Source organism: Erpetoichthys calabaricus, chromosome 15, assembly GCF_900747795.2.
Source record: "Erpetoichthys calabaricus chromosome 15, fErpCal1.3, whole genome shotgun sequence".
Classification (NCBI taxonomy): Eukaryota; Metazoa; Chordata; class Cladistia; order Polypteriformes; family Polypteridae; genus Erpetoichthys; species Erpetoichthys calabaricus.
This window is the reverse complement of record NC_041408.2, coordinates 61,446,528-61,467,463: the sequence shown is the minus strand read 5'-3', so window position 1 is coordinate 61,467,463 and position 20,936 is coordinate 61,446,528. Positions and strand designations below refer to the sequence as shown.

The 20,936-nt window shown below is 37.8% G+C and overlaps 1 protein-coding gene across 3 annotated transcripts in view; it reads right to left on the bottom strand.

Moving 5' to 3' along the window:
* The window catches only part of psme4a (proteasome activator subunit 4a), a 167,890-nt gene that overhangs the window by 32,117 nt on the left and 114,837 nt on the right, over positions 1–20,936 (bottom strand). For all 3 annotated transcript variants that reach the window (XR_007933556.1, XM_051919347.1, XM_028821016.2), the window contains 8 exons: positions 20,818–20,871; positions 11,757–11,886; positions 7,645–7,726; positions 6,116–6,269; positions 5,105–5,174; positions 4,827–4,952; positions 4,540–4,692; positions 2,314–2,418 (listed from right to left, as the gene is read on the bottom strand). Coding sequence is in view for 2 of the 3 variants with exons in the window: in XM_051919347.1 (XP_051775307.1) it covers positions 2,314–2,418; positions 4,540–4,692; positions 4,827–4,952; positions 5,105–5,174; positions 6,116–6,269; positions 7,645–7,726; positions 11,757–11,886; positions 20,818–20,871 (874 nt within the window). In the remaining variant the exon portion in view is untranslated. The remainder of the gene's footprint in view (positions 1–2,313; positions 2,419–4,539; positions 4,693–4,826; positions 4,953–5,104; positions 5,175–6,115; positions 6,270–7,644; positions 7,727–11,756; positions 11,887–20,817; positions 20,872–20,936) is intronic.

Here is a 20,936-nt window from a genome sequence, read left to right as displayed (position 1 = left end):
ATATATATATATATATATATATATATATATATATATATATATATATATATATATATATATATATATATGTGATGGACGGCCAGGACGCCCAAAGAGTGCAAGGATGGGGGAAGGCAGCTACTTTGGGACACTGCCTCCCCCAGGACGCTAGATGGCAGCTTCCCTGGACTGTAGCGGTATCCGAGCTTCCTGCAGGGCACCATGGGAGCCACCAGGAAAGGGTGTGAGACAAGGATGGGAGGAGAAGTGCTCGCCTAGCCCGGAAGTACTAGAAGGTCATGGGAACAGAAGCCCAGAAGTACTTCTGAGCAGATTAAAGAGCTCGACTTCTCCATCTGACCCGGAAGTGCTAGAAAATCACATGGACGGAAGAGCAGTAGCACTCCTGGGTCAAGAACTATATAAGGGACTGTGGAACACCCAACAGGCCAGCCAGAGTTGGGAGGAGGTGGACAACACTTGCTGGGAGGTGTGAAGAAGATAAAGAGAGATAAAATGTGTGTTTTGTGTATTGTACTGTATTTGCATTTTTATTGTGGCTGTGGTGTTGGGCAGCATTAATACGCTATTGTGGCTATCCGTTTGTCTGTCCAAGATTTTAATTCACCTGTAGCTCACAAACCGTTTGACCTATTGACCTGAAATTTGGTACACATATACTACGTGACCTATACTATCCACTTTCGGGTTGATGATTGACCTCCAAGGTTATTCCTCTTTTTATTTTATTTTGTTGTAGAATCAACTCTCGGCAGCAGCTAGCAGAGCGGCTGAAGCAGCACATGTGTATGGGCGCCGTTCTCATCCCTACCACCTTTGCTGTCACTTCCCCTATCTCTTCATATCTTAAATTATTCTTGAGGCAGATTGAAGATTTAAGTGCCAGCATAAGTGAAAATTAAAGAAAACGTACTAAGTATTTGCAACATAAACACTGACTTAATCAGTTTTAACGCAAAAAGAAGAGAAGAAGCGGGCCACTTGGGTGGAGAAAAGAAGAGCTGCTCAGGAAGCAGCAAGCGCATCAACTGAGCAAAACAGAGAAAGAGTATGAAAACTAGGAATGCTCAAGTCAAGTGTATTCACTGCATGTTATTGTGCAGTGCACTGTTACTGATTATATATATATATATATATATATATATATGTATGTGTGTGTGTGTGTGTTTTGAAAACACATCAGATCTCAATGGGGGAAAAAAAATTATGCTGGATATCTATACTGATATGGACTGGGTAATGTGTTAGGAACGAAAGGATGACACATTGTTTGATGGAAATGAAAATTTTCAACCTACAGAGGGCTGAATTCAAAGACAAAGTGAAAAAGTGATTTGGCAGGCTAGTCCATTTTGCCAAAATTTCATTGCAGCAACTCAAAATTGTACTCAGTAGTTTGTATGGCCCCCATGTGCTTGTATGCATGCCTGACAACGTCGGGGCATGCTCGTAATGAGACGATGGATGGTGTGCTGGGGGATCTCCTCCCAGATCTGGACCAGGGCATCACTGAGCTCCTGGATAGTCTGAGGTGCAACCTGGCGGCATCGGACGGACTGAAAGATAATGTCCCAGAGGTGTTCTATTGGATTTAGGTCAGGCGAGTGTGGAGGCCAGTCAATGGTATCAATTCCTTCATCCTCCAGGAACTGCCAGCATTACTCTTGCCACATGAGGCCGGACATTGCCCTGCACCAGAAGGAACCCAGGACCCACTGCACCAGCATAGGGTCTGACAATGGGTCCAAGGATTTCATCCCGATACCTAATGGCAGTCAAGGTGCCATTGTCTAGCCTGTAGAGGTCTGTGTGTACCTCCATGGATATGCCTCCCCAGACCATCACTGACCCACCACCAAACCAGTCATGCTGAACGATGTTACAGGCACACGAGATAGGAGCCACGACTTGGCAATCATCCTGCTTCAGATTAGACTAGTTAGGTTAGTGTAAGTTATATTAATTGGTAGATCTGCAATGACCCAGTGTGGATAAATATGGTTGTGTGTAAGTTTTCTAATTATGCCTTGTGTCTGCCCTCTGTAAGATGCTAATGTGATATACATTATCTCCCAAATTATTCTGAATTGGATAAACAAGTCTGCAAACGGAAAAATGGATGGATAAAATGAAGATTTCACAAGGCAAAATATTATGACAGCATCTAGACCTAAAGAAATAAAAGCTTTTTGAGCCTTCTATAGCATTCAAGATATTCATATACTGATTATGTAAATTATACAAGCTAAAACAGCTAGAAGTCCATCATTAATAAAGAAATCTGTACAACACCAAAAACACTAGCATACATACACAAGCTGTTGCAATGCACGTTCCCCAGTCACTGTAAGTCTCCACTGTGATATTGGATAATGCTGTTCGGATTAATGGACACAGTAATTTCCAAAGAGTTTCCACCTAGACAACAAAGTAACACATCAAGAGTTATGCCAAAATGCAACATATTCTATAGTACCGCATAAATGGCACATAGTAGTGAATTCAGCTGCAGTTCCAGGGTACAGCTGACAAACATATTCTTAGACCATTACCCAAATTGAGACTGTGGATGTTTAAATCTTTTCTCTGCATTGTCACATACAACAAATATATCTTATAAATCTTATAATGAAAAAATACTAATGTAAATGTCTTAATAATTGCATAATCAGATAAGATTTATAGAGAATGAGGTTTATAACAAGCTAAGACAATTAACAGTTCTACATTAACTGATCAAGAAAAACTGTGCATTTCTGAATTTACAATTACCAGATTTTTAAATAAATTCTTCCACAAGAAATAACTCCTGCTACATGTATTTGCACTGTCCAATTAATTCTGAATATTATATTTATAACCTTTTTTAATATACTTATCCTATTTATACTAATACACTCCTAGAAAAATGGTGAAATAGTGTTAGTGCTGCTGCTTCATAGCTCTACCGTCCTGGGTTTAAAAACCAACCTGGGCTTTCTATGTTTTGAGTTTGCACATTATCTATGTCTGCATAGTCTGCATTAACTATGTCTGCATAGTTTTTCACACAGTACTCCTGTTTTACTCCCACCTCCCAATGACTTGAATATCTTAATGATTGAGTGTTTACAGGACTATGTTTAAGAATGGTGTGGAACAGACTGGCCGCCTGTCCAAATTTGGTTCCTGTCATGCACCAGATGCCAGGTTAAATGTTTTTTTTTTGTTTTTTTTTTTAAATTGATGGATGGATAGATATTTTTCTAAATAATCCCTTGAAAGGAGGCGTATCCATAAACACAATGAAAACAAGAAGCTTCTTCATATATAAAGTTATAAGAGACTGTTCACTTCTGTGAATAATGTTATGAATTCCAAATCTATTGAGCAAAAATGATACATAGGTTGTTGAAGGAGCCATCGATAGGGCACATCCCATAGAAAATGTTAAGATTTGAAATAAACAGCAATCAAACTGTACTATAAGACTTTGAAATGATAAAATGTTGGAAACAGAATTTATTATGAACTCAAGACAAAACAAAAATATAGAAGGCAATATAAACAAAACAATAATTGCTATTATGTAAAAAGTTCTACAAAGAGATACAAAGAGAAAAGTAAAAACAAAAGAGGAACGTATTAAACCACTTTGCCCTCTAATGTTTATTTATTCAAACCAGAAGAAGATAATGATAATAAAATAGACATGAGAACATTTTTGCCTGGTACAATTGATGCTAGTGTCATATTTTATGAATTCTTTAATCATCACAATGTATATTGATGAATCCTGCCGTATTTTCAGTGCATTCAGTATCTATATAAATTCTGGAAAAAAATCTTTCATGTCTTCTATAGCTACCACTTGTGCAAAGGTGAAATCAGCTTGGTCAGATTTACCCAACATATACAAAAAAGTATTTCTCTCTCAGAATCCACATTCTTTAACCATTCTGTGCTAATCCTTCTAAAAAAAATAACTGCAACAATTTCCTGTTTTTTAAATTATAAAAGGCAAAGTTCTTGCCAGTACTACTTTCTAATTAAATTTGCACATTTTTATTACAATGCATTTTGTTATGTTGTGAAGAAAACAACGGGAGACTTTTAACACTATGGATCTAAACTATGTGACTTAGAAAAACCATATAGGTGACTTGCTCCAGCAGTTTCAGATGGGATACTGCTGCATCAGTTGCATATGTGGGTAGTTGGTTGAAAGTTCCATAGGCTACACTATGTCTTGTGTTGTGGCAGAACATAACAGATCATTTGTGGCAACAGAAAAATGGAGGTTTGGACAAAACTAAAATCATTTCAAGAATAAAACTGAGTAGTGGTGTCAGTTATAAGAATATGAGTGATTATAGGCAAGTAGGCCACTAAAACAAAATAATGAATTGCACATATATATATGTAGTAACCTAGCTTTTCTTTTCTGACTGAGATGGTGTTCAAAGTGTATTGCTGTTTAATTTTGATGCTGTCAACATTGTCATTGTTATTAAGCAATGAAACTTTTTCTGTCTGTCATAAAATAAATATTTTTATCACCTTTGCAAAAGTCCAGTGCTTGCAGCCTCTAATAAGGCCAGCTATGATCTCTGCAACGCAGCGTTGTGTACTCTCATGGGAATCTGCTACCAGGCGTTCCAAATGTGGTTTGAGTATAGGTAAGAAGGCATCATCAAAATTTCTAAATAACCCCTGGAAGGAAAGAAAGGACACACTAGTAAAACTGTTTTCACAAAACAACATTTCATTTATCATTACATGAAACTGAATTGAGAGTTAAAAAAAAAAAATATAATAAAATAAGTTGTCCTAAAAATTACACTCACCTTAAAGAGACAAAATCTCCTTGGATTGAATTTATCCTTTCCTTTTCTATCCTCTAATGACAGAAAGTTTATCAACTGTTCAATGAACTTTGTATCAGAAAAGTGTTCATAAATGATCTGTTCCCCCTGAAGTTTAAATAAAATATGAGGAGTTTTACACAGGTTACAAGAAAGTATAATAACATCTTAAATAATCTAAAATTTTTATATTAACGTCAGTACCATTACATAAAAACTGTGAAAATATAATAAAAAAATTGTGGGGAGTCAACTTTTACCTCTGTCAGTTCTTCTCTTTTCCGACCAAGCTTTGGTTGTTCCTCGGGTGGAGCATATACTAGTAGTTTGCTTCAAAATAGCCAAAAAAAAAATTAAGTAACAGAAAGAAATACAGTATTGCAGTACCACAAAAGACAGCTCATGTGTTATACTTTTTCAAAGTTAGTAAGTCTAAAGGTTTTATACAAATGTCTTAAGTTCTGATGTTGCTCCATAGTTAATCTTTTTCTATAATACGCTACCGTAGCTGTTCGTTTGTCTGTCCAGGATTTTAAATCACCTGTAGCTCGCAAACCTATTTCACCTATTGACTTGAAGTTTGGTACACATATACTACGTGACGTCTACTATCCACTTTTGGGGTGATGATTTTATTACTCTTTTTATTTTTATTTTATTGTAGAATCAACTCTCGGCAGCACACAGCTGGGCGGCCGTGCAGCGCATGCGTACGGGCACCGTTCTTATTCCCTACCACCTTCGCTAATCATTCTTGAGGCAGATTGAAGACTTAAGTGCCAGATTAAGTGAAAGTTTAAAGAAAACGTAATTGCAACACAAAAACTAACTTAATCAGTTTTAACGCAAAAAGATGCAGCCGAAAGAAGAGAAGCAGCGGGCCGCTAGGGTGGAGAAAAGAAGAGCTGCTCAGGAAGCAGCAAGCACATCAACCTCTGAGCAAACGAATGCTAAATGTACAGAAAAAAAGGATGAATACTACGAATGCTCAAGTCAAGTGTATTCACTGCACGTTGTCATGCAGTGCGCCATTACTGGTATAACATAAATACAATTAATTGTAATCAGTAAAAAACAGTTTCAAAAATAATTTTTCTTTTTTAAGAAACTAAATTTCAAATCATATAAACATGTTGCTTACACGATTAAAAAACTCACAACTTGTCGCAAAAAGTTATTGCATTCAGGGTAATTTAAAAAAAACCCATTACTTTATTGTATAGTACGCTTTAAAAGTGATCCATTATTTTCATTTTATGCATTTTACTTACCAAGGCCAATAGTAGTATCCCCAGTGTGTCTTCTCTACAAAGTGACAAGCTTCCCAGTCTTTTCTGGTTTTTGGAAGTCTGCTACTGTTGTACTTTACCCACTGATTGTCTTGCCTGTCTCCAGCAAGGATTTCTGAAGGTTCACTTACCCCACCTAATTAAAATATTAATACATGAAAATATAAACTATCTGAAATTCTTTTCATTATTTGTATGATTTTAACATTTTCTTTGATTTTATGATTTAGTATCTACTTAGAAGATTCTAAATGTTACTGATGTTTGAGTATATTTTGTGGCATTTTAACATACGCCTTGATTTATTTCAGTGTGAAGGCAATTGTAGTGTACAGTATGACGAACATGTGATTTTTCCATCATTCCCTAGGTAGGAATTAATAGGTTGTGTTTAATTCAAATTTTTGAAATACATAGTTTTGTTTTATAAAAAAAAAAAATTAAAAGTCGTAAAAGCTCCCTGTTCCTAGATACGGAGCATGACTCTTTTCTAACCAGAGAAACCCCAGAATAATGTGATGCCTTATCTAGTACCATCACTGTTCTTTTCTTCAATTCTCATAATTTTATTTTATCAAATTGAATTAGAAGAATAACCAATAACAAACATAACAAATAGAACACTGGACATAAAAAGAAGTCATCCCTGTACAATGCTCACCACCACCACCAGCCCACACAGCACTGTGAAAAAGGAAAAAGATAAAAAAGTAAAAGAATAAGCCACTGGACCAAAGATATTCAGTCCTCCACCAATTGAGCAGTGGCTAACCACTCATCATTGGTGGCATTGAGTGACCTGAAATTCTGGGACACAGAAAGTTGCAAAAGAATTATTAAAAGAGAATTTCCAGATGTTACAGGGAAGACAGTCTGATGATTTCAGCCAAGAGGTTCAAAAAATGTTGCCTAATGATAAAAATCTAATACACTGTAGACATGAAAATAATAATGCAGATAGATTCAGAAGCAGAAAAATATGTTGAAGAAGAGGAATATTCGAAAACAGGATCTTAGAAAGGGAGCAGGATAAACAAGGAGGAAAGAGTGGAGACTGCTCAAGAGAATGTGGATAAAGGATGTGAGATGTGTTAAATGTGCATAGGTCACATAAAGGGCTGACAGCAAGTCTCAAGGCAAAACATCATTTCAAACAAAGCTGGTAAGCAACTTTAATACAAGAAAATATAATTCCTGAACACATTTTTCTCATATCGAGAATTGTCTTTATTTCAAAAACACTTAAAGAATTAAAAAAAAACACACAAAAGACTATTAAAAAGGCAACTAACATAGCTCTTATGATGGTAACAAGCCAGTGCAGGGTCTAAAGACCTGGAGGTGAGTCAACTTAGTATTTTTAAATTCATGTCACAAAATGTTTTGTTAATGTAAAAAAGAATGGTAAAAGTCAGTTATTTAAACACAAAATTGAACACTCCCTAAACAACAAAAAGAGTAAAGCCACTGGCCTCAGAAACTGGCCTTAAGAGCAAGAAAAACATACTTACTGAGTTCATAAGGATTTATTTTAATTTTTTTGTGAGGTCTCTTCAGTTGCTTCAAAATCCCTGCAACAGCCGAGATGGACATCTACTGGTTTATAATAAAATAAAATATAAATAAATGTAATTATTTACTTAAAGATAAAACATCTGTCTATAGCTAGTTTGCACAATTTCATATATTCAATGGTTATAAGCAATAGGCCCATTGACAAAGCAAAAATTTAAACTGGGTCCTATTGATACAATCTTTTCACTTGACTTCGTGTTGAAATAGCATAATAAACTTTCTCCCTTCCTCCCTATGAACACCTGTATTTTATGATCATGTTTAAAGACACCTTACATAGTGGTAATTTGGTTAATGCCATAGAGTTTAAGAATAAATCAAATGTATAAATACAAAATAGATGCCATACACATTAAAACCAGCAAAAAAAATTTGTGCATCAATTAAAAGTTTTACCACCTCATTTTCATACAATCACTGTATTAATTATCTTCACTTTTTTCTACAGTAGGCATCATAAAATACATAAAATACTGTGAATAATAAAAAGATTCAAACTTCAACAAATTAAACTCTGTAATCTGTATTCAGAGACACTTTAAGCCAAAAAGCTTAAAAGCAAAAGTAATGCAGATTATATGATTGTAGGAAAAAGAATAATTCTCATTTCTTTACTTTTTCCTTTTAATAAAGTGAATGTTGACAATGACCACTTTAAAAGAATGGAGGGTATAGGGCATAGAGGAAAAGCTTAAAAACCTTACCAAATGCATCTAATTTTCAAGCCAATTCAGTTGTTACGTATTGATCTGCATCATAAAATTACACATGCACTGTAAAATAATTTATAGATGTCATTTTTTCAAAAACCCACCAACATTATGAGAGTTAGCCATTTTAAACAAAGACCAGCCATGCATGATAGCTTACCACTTAGTCTTCCTGCGCAACAACCCTTCAACCCCTCAGAGGTAGGAGATTTCCTCTCAAAAGTATAAACAGTGAAAAGAAAACATATCCTTACCATGAGAAAAATAGCACCAGGAATATGGGATAAAATAATCATTTCCAGATACCTTTCACTGTCACATGCGCCAGAAATACGTAAGGTGCAGATCAATACTTGGCAACTGGCTTGGCTTGAGAAATACACATATTTGGTAACTTTTGAACAAAGTTTCGCTTGGCAAATGCATATATACCATGCTTGTGAATAAATAACTGACTTGAAAAATACTGAGCTTATCCGGTAAATAAGGCTGAAAGGCATGTAAAAGCAGTACTTGTGTTCACCAAGGCATCTAAACTTTTCAGTGCTATTTAGTTAATAAACATGCACCAGATGTTATCATTAACCACTTCATAGCATTACTTTTGAACACCAATTAACACAAATCACAAGTATTCATTCTTGGTTATTTAGGACTACAGTATCTACCTTCTCATCACTGTAACACATATCTAAATTCGTCGTTTGTACTGGTGTGTATTTTTTTTTTGGCTTCAGTTATAATCAAGTTTAGGAAATGGACAGCTAAACTGATAAATTTAATAATATCTTGGTGACTTAAGTTCAAAAAATATATCTTAATGTAAAGGTTGAAATGGCTATTTCTGAAAAGGGATACACATTTTTAATCCATCTTGATTAACACTAGAATTACCAGAGCCTACGAAAAAACTCGTAGATCCGGCCCACCTTAAATCGCTTCTTAAAACCGTTCTCACCTCTCCACCAGCGTCTTTTGTCATCTAAATGTACTGATAAAGACATGCTGCAAGCAGCCGGCTATTCCATCCCCCCACTGACTTAGAACGTACAGGAACTTCTCCCAGCTCATGCCTTGATTGATTATCTGGGAGTGAAGTGAAGTTTTAGAGTGGAAATAATAAATCGTTATTTGGAACACACGCATTTCATGTGTGTTGCGTTTCTACAGTAATCTGTGTAAGCACATTTTTAAAACAGAAACGTTTTTATATTCTAGTAACAAATGACAAAATGTAAGCATAAACTATATAACGTATGAAGCCTGAAGTCAAAATATCAAAGAAACACTTTCACAAAAGGTACAAAAAAAAAAAAAGCCACCGCCAAAAAAAGCCGCCTTAGTGTGCAACATTGACACTCATTTACTATGACTTCTGCTGTGGTGCAACAGTATCAGTTGCTGACTGGCAATTAGAAGGTCACGAATTCGATCCTGCAAGACTCCCTTTTGAGAAGTGAAGTGTTCTTATTTTTACTATTTTAGAATAAAAAGATACATTTGATTTCAGTCTGTAACAGCCGGTGTAATTTATGATATTTGCAAAGGTTAGCTTTGTTTTTTTTTTTTTTTTAACTCACTTTTCATTCTCTGTCGCGTTCAGGATCCTTCCCTACCACCCCCCCTACCCCATCTGACACTGCTGTTTTCACATAAAGACGTGCTATAGCTCTGCAGTGTATCACGATACATACGACCACGTGTTTTTTTTTTCCCACAATCTTGCCAGTCTCCACATGTTGCTGTATGCTGTTTCTTTTGTACTCCAGGACATGCAGAGGAAAGCACAGCAAAGAGTAGTAACTTCAGCGCTATATGCAATCATCAGACACTCCCCATCTGACACTGCTGTTTTCACATAAAGACGCGGTATAGCTCTGCAGTGTACTTGTGACTGCATTGTCGTACCAATGCTTGCGAACTGAAGTGTCTGCATGCACTTTTCGTGGCATTATACGTGTATTTTTTGAGCATGCCCATGTAGCTCAAACACAGGAACATATGTTGATGTAAAAGTGTAACAAAACAAGTGCACTTTTATTTAAGACTATAACTGAAGAAAAAAGAAAGCAAGTTACAGTAGGCGGTTGATATGACAGCTTGCGTGGTGCAATGCTAAGAACTGCTGATTTCCATTCCGTGCTATATAACTGTTAACTGTTAACATTTGAATCTGATGATTGCATATAGCGCTGTCTTATTCAGTGTGCGCAAGAACATGCAGGTGGCCAGTTGCTGCGTGCTACAACGCACATTTTAAAAAAAGAAAGAGAAAAAGAAATCATTTTATGACGCGAATAGTACCAATCAGAAAACACTGTCGAAGTAATGCAATATTATTTGAAAACGAACAGCGTCAGGTTGGGTGTGAAGTTATACTGGCGCTGATTGAGTCAGATCAGAAGCTGAATAAGCTCCTGTTCTGATCTAAGTAAAAAGCATGAATTAATCAACAGAAATAACCACGATCGACATTTTAAACTTAACGATTTACAGTGCATACCAATTTATAAATTTTATGTCCGTTTGAGGCAAAAAACAAAAAAACACTTTCTTCATAGCTGGGAATTGAACTCGCGTCTCTATAGCACGGCAGGGTTGCTGTGCTCCAAGTCAGCAAATCTTAGCGTTAAGCCACGGAAAGTGTTGTAGCATCGTTGAACCTTTTGTGAAAGTGTTTATTTGATGTTTGGACTTCAGGCTTCACACATTCTATAGTTTATGCCTACATTTTGTAACATTTATTACTAAAATATGAAAAAGTTTCTGTTTTAGCAATGTGTTTACACAGATTACTGTAGAAACAGAACACGCATGAAATGCGTGTATTCCAAATAACGATCTATTATTTCCATTCTAAAACTCCAGCAGTTCTGTCACTCCCAGATAATCAAACAAGGCATGAGCTGGGAAAACTTAGTGAACGTTCTGCGGCGGTGGGGGATGGAATAGCCGGCTACTTGCTGCTCCTTTTAATCGGCACATTTAGAAGACAAAAGAGAGGTGAGAATGGTTTTAAGGTGGGCCGGATTTACGAGTTTTTTCGTAGACTCTGGTAATTCTAGTGTTAAACCAGTTAATTAATTTTAAAGAAATCCAATTCATTTAAAGCACATTTATACTAAGCTTTTTATTTCTGGACGATAGTCTTCAAGTAAATTTTTCAAAGGTAATAGGTTTACAAGAAAAAGACGGTGCAGTAGAGAAATGTCTAATGAATCTACCTACAGTATATCAAATTAAATTGCATTTTAAATTCAAAGTTAAAAAGAGAATTACATACTCAAATATTATTCTGCATGTGCCCTGCCACATTTTTATTAGTTATTCACACTTGCCTTACGGACAACTAGAGCATCATGGTTCAAACTTTGCACAAAAAATCTGATTGCTTGGACTGGAAGAGGATGATCATCTCGCAGCAACAATGACAAAAAACCAATGGCAATGTGCTCAAACTTCCAAGGGCTACAAAATAAACATAAGACAAATAATATGTTAGTAACAAATGCAATAAATTAATTTGTAGTAAAAGTTATTGCTAGTTACATGTTGGATCTTTGTCCTGTAAGCAGGAGAGTCCTGACAACTGTGTACAAAAAAAGGGGGACAGCTTCTGAATAATTTTAATTTTCAATGTTCTTTTGCTGTCCATTTAGAATACCAAATATAAGCAACCAGATTTTCTATATATGAATGGCACATATTTTCACAGCAATATTAGGATATATTGTTGGTTGTAATAACATTAGCATTGTGTAGCATCAAAGTTTTAAAATAGTGGGTGAGGCCATTTGGAAGTCCTTTACTTTGTTTTGTTCACTGTTTTGTTAAACTCAATATGGATAAAACAGACAATCAGACAAATTGTTCAGGAGAAAAACTTAAATTTAGTTAATCTATTTTAGTATAGTGACACTTGAGTACTGTCTTGCACCCTAAAGAAGAGGCAGAGTTGAAGGGCTTCAGGAAAATTAGCTTAACTCCAATCCAAACAAGAATAGTAAGGTTATTTATTCAAATGGGAGCTATAACAGACACCGCAAACGAGCAGGGATGGGGCCAGGTCAGTGGCCGGGTTATAATGTTCCCTGCATCTTCCATTGACAGATACATTACGTAGTGAGACTGCGAACTTGCAATTGCCTTGGTGGTACTACAAACCTGCGGAGTGCTGAAAACCTGTGGTTGCCTTGCCTAAGAGATGGACAAGCAGCCCTCGACAGACACGTCAATTGCGTTTGGGCGTGCAGCCCTGTTGGAGTAGGTCTCAAAAGAGCTCAGAAGCCTCACATCCGCCCCCTTAGCTTTGGCCACACCGGTTTGTACAAAGTGACCACCCAAGCCGGGCTCGGTCAGGCATGAGAGAACATCAGCAAATGGCGGTAAGCTAATAAACCACCGAGTGAGCTGGGCATTCACATCCTTCTGTCTATAGGGACACTGAAGCGGGGTATGGTCCATCACGAGAGTAAACCGCCGACCCCTTAAGTAGTACCGGAGGACTATGGTTTAAGTTATTGCACTCCCTGGGAAGCAGTTTCCTACTGAGAAACATCATGGGGTGTTCCTCCCCATCGAAACACTGAGAAAGCATTGCCCCCAAACCCAATGCACTGGCATCTGTCTGCAGAACAAATTCCTTTGAAAAGTCTTGATTCCGTAGAACTGCAAACAGATAAAGCAGTCTTTAAGTCCGAGAAGGCCCTGTCACAGGCATCAGTCCAAAGAATACCACAGTTCCTTATGTCTTTTGTCAAGTCAGTGAGAGGGCTTGGCCCAATGTCCAAAATTCGGAATAAACCGCCTGTAGTTACCAGAAACCCAGAGGAAGGCACCAACCTGCCTATGCGTTTCTGACGGGGATGCGTCAATACCTCCCCCACACCTTGTACATCTGTGGCTTGTTCAGGCCATTCCCCATGGAATATCCCAAATAACAGGTATCTGACATAACCAATCTGCACTTCTTAGGATTAGCTGTCAACCCAGCCAGCCTCAAACTGTCATGTACCGCCTGCAGGAGGTCGAGAGGAGACATCCAGTCATTACTGAAAATGACCACATCATCGAGATATGCTCCTGCAGAATCTAGTCCATCATTCACTGAAAAGTCAGCGGAGCACCATGGAGACTGAAAGGAAGCCTGGTGAATTTGAATAGCTTGTCTGCAGTGGGGAACGTGGTTTTCTTACAACTGGACTCCACCAGTGGCACCTGCCAGTATCCTTTCTTGAGATGCAGGGTGGAGTTATATGAAGCTTGCCCAAGTTTTTCCTACAAGTCATCTATATGCAGCTTCAGGTATGAATCAAACTTAGAAATCTTATTCAAGTGCCTAAAAATCTAAAACCGAAACGAATCATCTGTTTTTGAGACCAGAACAATTGGGCTCTGCCACTCACTCTTGCTGTCACGGATTACTCTCAGCTGTAGCATTTGCATCTGCCAGTCTAATTTTCGTGAGATCTAGGGTGGAGACATGACGCTTGCTTAGGTTTTTCCAACAAGTCATCTATATGCAGCATCAGGTAAACATCAAACTTGGAAATCTTACTCAAGTGCCTAAAAATCTATACAAGACTGAAGTGAGTCGTCTGCTTTTGAGGCCAGAACAATTGGGCTCTGCCACTCGCTCTTGCTTTCACTGATTACTCTCAGCTGTAGCATTTGCTTCACCTTCTTACTTATCACCTTCCTCGTTGCCTCCAGAAGGCACTATGGGGGCACATGTACTGTAACACCGGGATCCGTCACTATCTTGTGTTCCACATTTTCTGTCTGGCCAGGTACGGCCAAAAAGACATCAGAGTTCCTTGCGATCAGTGCCAGCAACTCTGTCTTCTGGGTATCCGTCAAATCATCACCAATAGAGATTTCAGTTTGCAGAACTGCTGTGGACGTAACCAGTGCCACCTGCAGGCAAAATCTTTCAAAAGACTGATATGCAAAGCCTGCATGGGCTTCTGCTGACCAGGAATTCTGACTTTATAATTCACTCACGAGTTCTTCAACCGCTGCTTGACCTGGCCATTTCGTCTGAAATTTATGGGAGTCCGAAGGGATCAACACCAGCACCCAATCCCCCTTCTTAAACTTGTGGAGCTTGCTTTTCTTGTTATAATTACTTTTTTGCACATCCTGTTTGCGATGCATCTGTTCCACAGCAATAGAGGACAATTGCAAGATATGTACTTGGAGTGAAACGGACCCCCACCCATTCCTCCTGAAAAATGTCTAAAACCTGTGAATGTGAATGAATAAATAATATTGAGTTAACATAAAGGGACAGGTGAAGATAATAGTTTAAACTAATACACTTGAAACAAACAAAATGTACCATTTGTTTGACTATTGCTTTTCATGAAGCATGTGAACTTTATTGTGTAATAGTAAAAGTAAATGATACAGAAGGATGGAAAATTGGTGACTATTAAATTATTAGGATTAGATACAACATTAGGACACAAATTGTATGATATTGGGTTTTAACGATTAAACATGCTAAATTAGATACAGGGTATATTACAAAACGTTAAAGTTTGTAGAACATGGTATAAGGGAAATGAATTTTTTGGGATAGTGTTAACAGTGTTTTTAGGAACTGGAGTAATTAGTGCCAAATAGACAGAAACAGGTGGTGGCAATACAGGACAAATAATTAATATTATAGCTTCTTGGGCCTAAGTAATATTGAAGATAGAAAAACAAAGTAATAATTTGGCACAACAGTGATGGAGTGTCTTATGCATGGGGAAGTGAGTGTGCAGTTTGTGAAATTGGAAAGCCCAGATAAAAACCAAGGATCCCAGCTGGTGGCAGAAGACTTTAACATCAATAAAAACCCTTGCAAATTTAAAGTGACCTTGACATTAGCCAGTGCCTTGCATTAACGAGAGTAGTGCTGACACATTCTGAAGGGAGGATTGACACCTACTTTCAGCAAGATAGCTGTTTTTATGCAACAAAGGTGATTGCCTAATTAAAGACTACAGCAGGATGTATATTGGGACAACTTTGCAGATGACAGCACAAGGATGTGAGTATAGTTGTGTTTATAAGGACTCCATTAACAACATAAACTAGACACGTTTTGAAGTTTTCAGGTAAATACTTGTGATGTCTGTGTCACCACCAGCAATAATACTAAATGATTTGAACATTGATGAAAAATATAGGACTAGGTACACTTCTGTGAACCAAGATAGCTAATGTCTGTTGGATAAGAAGGAAACCAAATAGTTGTTAACAATGTTTTATCATCATACTTAAGTTATGAGGCTATGGGAAACAAATCTGAGATTTATAGTGGAAGGCATGTAATGCCAGTATACTCTGAAGAAAAAGGACTTTGATACATGTTATTGTTTGACTTGATTTTCTATGTTCACTGTTATTGATTTTATTAGCTATTATTGATTTATGTGATTTATTTTAGGTATTAATGATTTCCACTGATTGCTGTTATTCCTGAAATTCAACTAGCCAGGAACCTTTTACTTCTTTTTAGCCCTAAAGGAGGGACATATTTAGTATACACACGTTTTATAAAGATTGGGAACAGAGTTACAGTAGGAAACTGGTCCTTACGGTTTTATTGGAACTTTAAGAACTTTCATGAGAGGTGTGGGAGATGTGGAAGAATAATTTAGTGTAGCAGATCATTAATTTTAAAGAAATTGAATAAAGGGTTAATAAATGTCAGAAACCTTTGCAGGAATATCAGGAAACCAGATAAAGGTCAAGTGAACAAAAAAATGTACTAAAAGATGACTAAGAAATCAGGAGCTACCCTGCAAAACAGCCAAAATGGACAGTTGTCATAAGCGCAGAAATTTCAAGGTGGTGTGTGAACTCAAAGGTATAAGAAGAACCAGAATATAACAGACTTTTATTTTATATAAGGCATTTGGGTGTAAACCAATGAAGCAACCAGAGTAAAATGTATGCACGGATTGATACTGTATGTAAATTCAATAGCTTGTAAAATGAATCTCTATTCTTTGTTTCTCTGATCATTCTGACCATGCTGTAACAGACTGCTTTTGAAGAATGATCTGATACATACATATACATACATATATGTGTATATATACATATATATACACAAGCATATATATATATATATATATATATATATATATATATATATATATATATATATATATACACACACACACACACACACACACACACACACACACACACACACACACACACACACACACATACATAAATCCCTCGCTATATTGCGCTTTGACTTTTGCAACACGGGTTTCTGCGGACAGTGGGTCTTTTTACTTCTGGTACATGCTTCCTCAGTTGGTTTGCCCAGTTGATTTCATACAAGGGACGCTATTGGCGGATGGCTGAGAAGCTACCCAATCAGAGCATGCAGTTAAGTTCCTATGTGCTGATTGGCTCAGCGACGATGCGCCGAATTCGATTCTGCTGCGTTAACCAGGAAGTCTCGTCTCATTCATTCAGCATCAACGTGTTTCGCTGTGTAAAGAGTTAACTTTTGTGTTTATCTTTGTGCCTAGTCAAGCCCTTCGTTATGGCTCCAAAACGATCTGCTCCTGCTACTGCTTCAGGGGCCGTGCTCAAGCGCCAACGGAAGATGCCAACAATTGCCGAAAAGGTAAAAGGCTTGGATGTGTTTTATTTAAAAAGGAGGAAAAGAATATAAGATCTACGGCCGCAGTGTCCTTTAACCAGGGCACAAAACGAGTTGTAAGTGGACGCAATAAGGCGGTAAGGTTTATAAGAGTGTGGGAAGGGTTTATAAAGCCTTAAAATATATATAAATAATAAAATAAATATAAGGTTGGTACTTCGCGGATTTTCACCTATCGTGGGGGGCTCTGGAACGTAACCCCCACAATAGGTGAGGGATGACTGTATGTATATACTGTATATATACAGTGCATCCGGAAAGTATTCACAGCGCATCACTTTTTCCACATTTTGTTATGTTACACCCTTATTCCAAAATGGATTAAATTCATTTTTTTCTTCAGAATTCGACACACAACACCCCATAATGACAACGTGAAAAAAGTTTACTTGAGATTTTTGCCTATTTATTCAAAATAAAAAAATTGAGAAAGCACATGTATGTAAGTATTCACAGTCTTTGCCATGAAGCTCAAAATTGAGCTCAGGTGCATCCTGTTTCCCCTGATCATCCTTGAGATGTTTCTGCAGCTTAATTGGAGTCCACCTGTGGTAAATTCAGTTGATTGGACATGATTCGGAAAGGCACACACCTGTCTATATAAGGTCCCACAGTTGACAGTTCATGTCAGAGCACAAACCAAGCATGAAGTCAAAGGAATTGTCTGTAGACCTCAGAGACAGGATTGTCTCGAGGCAAAAATCTGGAGAAGGTTACAGAAAAATTTCTGCTGCTTTGAAGGTCCCAATGAGCACAGTGGCCTCCACCATCCATAAGTGGAAGAAGTTCAAAACCACCAGGACTCATCCTAGAGCTGGCCGGCCATCTAAACTGAGCGATCGGGGGAGAAGGGCCTTAGTCAGGGAGGTGACGAAGAACCCAATGGTCACTCTGTCAGAGCTCCAGAGGTCCTCTGTGGAGAGAGGAGAACCTTCCAGAAGGACAACCATCTCTGCAGCAATCCACCAGTCAGGCCTGTATGGTAGAATGGCCAGACGGAAGTCACTCCTTAGTAAAAGGCACATGGCAGCCCGCCTGGAGTTTGCCAAAAGGCACCTGAAAGAAATTCTCTGGTCTGATGAGACAAAGATTGAACTCTTTGGTGTGAATGCCAGGCGTCACGTTTGGAGGAAACCAGGCACCGCTCATCACCAGGCCAATACCATCCCTACAGTGAAGCATGGTGGTGGCAGCATCATGCTGTGGGGATGTTTTTCAGCGGCAGAAACTGGGAGACTAGTCAGGATAAAGGGAAAGATGACTGCAGCAATGTATAGAGTGGCTTCAGGACAACTCTGTGAATGTCCTTGAGTGGCCCACCCAGAGCCCAGACTTGAATCCGATTGAATATCTCTGGAGAGATCTTAAAATAGCTGTGCACCGACGCTTCCCATCCAACCTGATGGAGCTTGAGAGGTGCTGCAAAGAGGAATGGGTGAAACTGGCCAAGGATAGGTGTGCCAAGCTTGTGGCATCATATTGAAAAAGACTTGAGGCTGTAATTGCTGCCAAAGGTGCATCGACAAAGTATTGAGCAAAGGCTGTGAATACTTATGTACAGTGGGGCAAAAAAGTATTTAGTCAGCCACCAATTGTGCAAGTTCTCCCACTTAAAAAGATGAGAGAGGCCTGTAATTTTCATCATAGGTATACCTCAACTATGAGAGACAAAATGAGAAAGAAAATCACACTGTCTGATTTTTAAAGAATTTATTTGCAAATTATGGTGGAAAATAAGTATTTGGTCACCTACAAACAAGCAAGATTTCTGGCTCTCACAAACCTGTAACTTCCTCTGTCCTCCACTCACTACCTGTATTAATGGCACCTGTTTGAACTCGTTATCAATATAAAAGACACCTATCCACAACCTCAAACAGTCACACTCCAAACTCCACTATGGCCAAGACCAAAGAGCTGTCAAAGGACACCAGAAACAAAATTGTAGACCTGCACCAGGCTGGGAAGACTGAATCTGAAATAGGTAAGCAGCTTGGTGTGAAGAAATCAACTGTGGTAGCAATTATTAGAAAATGGAAGACATACAAGACCACTGATATTCTCCCTCGATCTGGGGCTCCACGCAAGATCTCACCCCGTGGGGTCAAAATTATCACAAGAACAGTGAGCAAAAATCCCAGAACCACACGGGGGGACCTAGTGAATGGCCTGCAGAGAGCTGGGACCAAAGTAACAAAGGCTACCATCAGTAACACACTACGCCGCAAGGGACTCAAATCCTGCAGTGCCAGCCATGTTCCCCTGCTTAAGCCAGTACATATGCAGGCCCGTCTGAAGTTTGCTAGAGAGCATTTGGATGATCCAGAAGAGGATTGAGATATCATCATATGGTCAGATGAAAAAAACTCTACTCGTCGTGTTTGGAGGAGAAAGAATGCTGAGTTGCATCCAAAGAACACCATACCTACTGTAAAGCATGGGGGTGGAAACATCATGCATTGGGGCTGTTTTTCTGCAAAAGGACGATTGGTCCGTGTAAAGGAAAGAATGAATGGGGCCATTTATCGTCAGATTTTGAGTGAAAACCTCCTTCCATCAGCAAGGGCATTGAAGATGAAACGTGGCTGGGTCTTCCAGCATGACAATGATCCCAAACACACCGCCCGGGTAACGAAGGAGTGGCTTCGTAAGAAGCATTTCAAGGTCCTGGAGTGGTCTAGCCAGTCTCCAGATCTCAACCCCATAGAAAATCTTTGGAGGGAGTTGAAAGTCCGTGTTGCCCAGCGACAGCCCCAAAACATCACTGCTCTAGAGGAGATCTGCATGGAGGAATGGGCCAAAATACCAGCAACAGTGTGTGAAAACCTTGTGAAGACTTACAGAAAACTTTTGACCTCTGTCATTGCCAACAAAGGGTATATAACAAAGTATTGAGATGAACTTTTGTTATTGACCAAATACTTTTTTTCCACCATAACTTGCAAATAAATTCTTCAAAAATCAGACAATGTGATTTTCTGGATTTTTTTTTCCTCATTTTGTCTTTCATAGTTGAGGTATACCTATGATGAAAATTACAGGCCTCTCTCATCTTTTTAAGTGGGAGAACTTGCACAATTGGTGGCTGACTAATTATTTTTTTGCACCACTGTACATGTGATTTCTCAGTTTTTTTATTTTTAATAAATTTACAAAAACCTCAAGTAAACTTTTTTCACGTTGTCATTATGGGGTGTTGTGTGTAGAATTCTGAGGAAAAAAATGAATTTAATCCATTTTGTAATAAGGCTGTAACATAACAAAATGTGGAAAAAGTGATGTGCTGTGAATACTTTCCGGATGCACTGTATATATATATATATATATATATATATATATATATATATATATACACACACACAGAACTAATGAAGGAACTTCTAAACATTTACAATTGTGTAGAAAACTTCACCTTGAATTATAGTATATGTACAGGTATCTCATCCACAGAAGAAAACTATTTAGAAGAACTTGTAATAGAAAAAAAAATCACTGCATTGCAGAAATTTGATTTAATTTCTGAAAGGCTCTTTCAGAAAATAATGGTTGATAATAAAATTAGCCCATTAATGTACATGCAAGGTTTTGAAAACCAACGTCAAGACTGTTATAGGTCTATTGACATGCCAATAATGAAAAAATTACTGTAAATGGTTTCTAATAATAATGAAAACACAATATGTTAACTCACACAAAAATAAATAAAATGTTTGAGAACTTACAGATTTCTCTGATTGAGGCAGTCCAGCAGATAATTAATTAACTTTTCATACTTCCTATGAGGAAAATATCATATGTTAAAAGCAACCAAAATCAGTGAATTTGAAAATAATAAAAATGC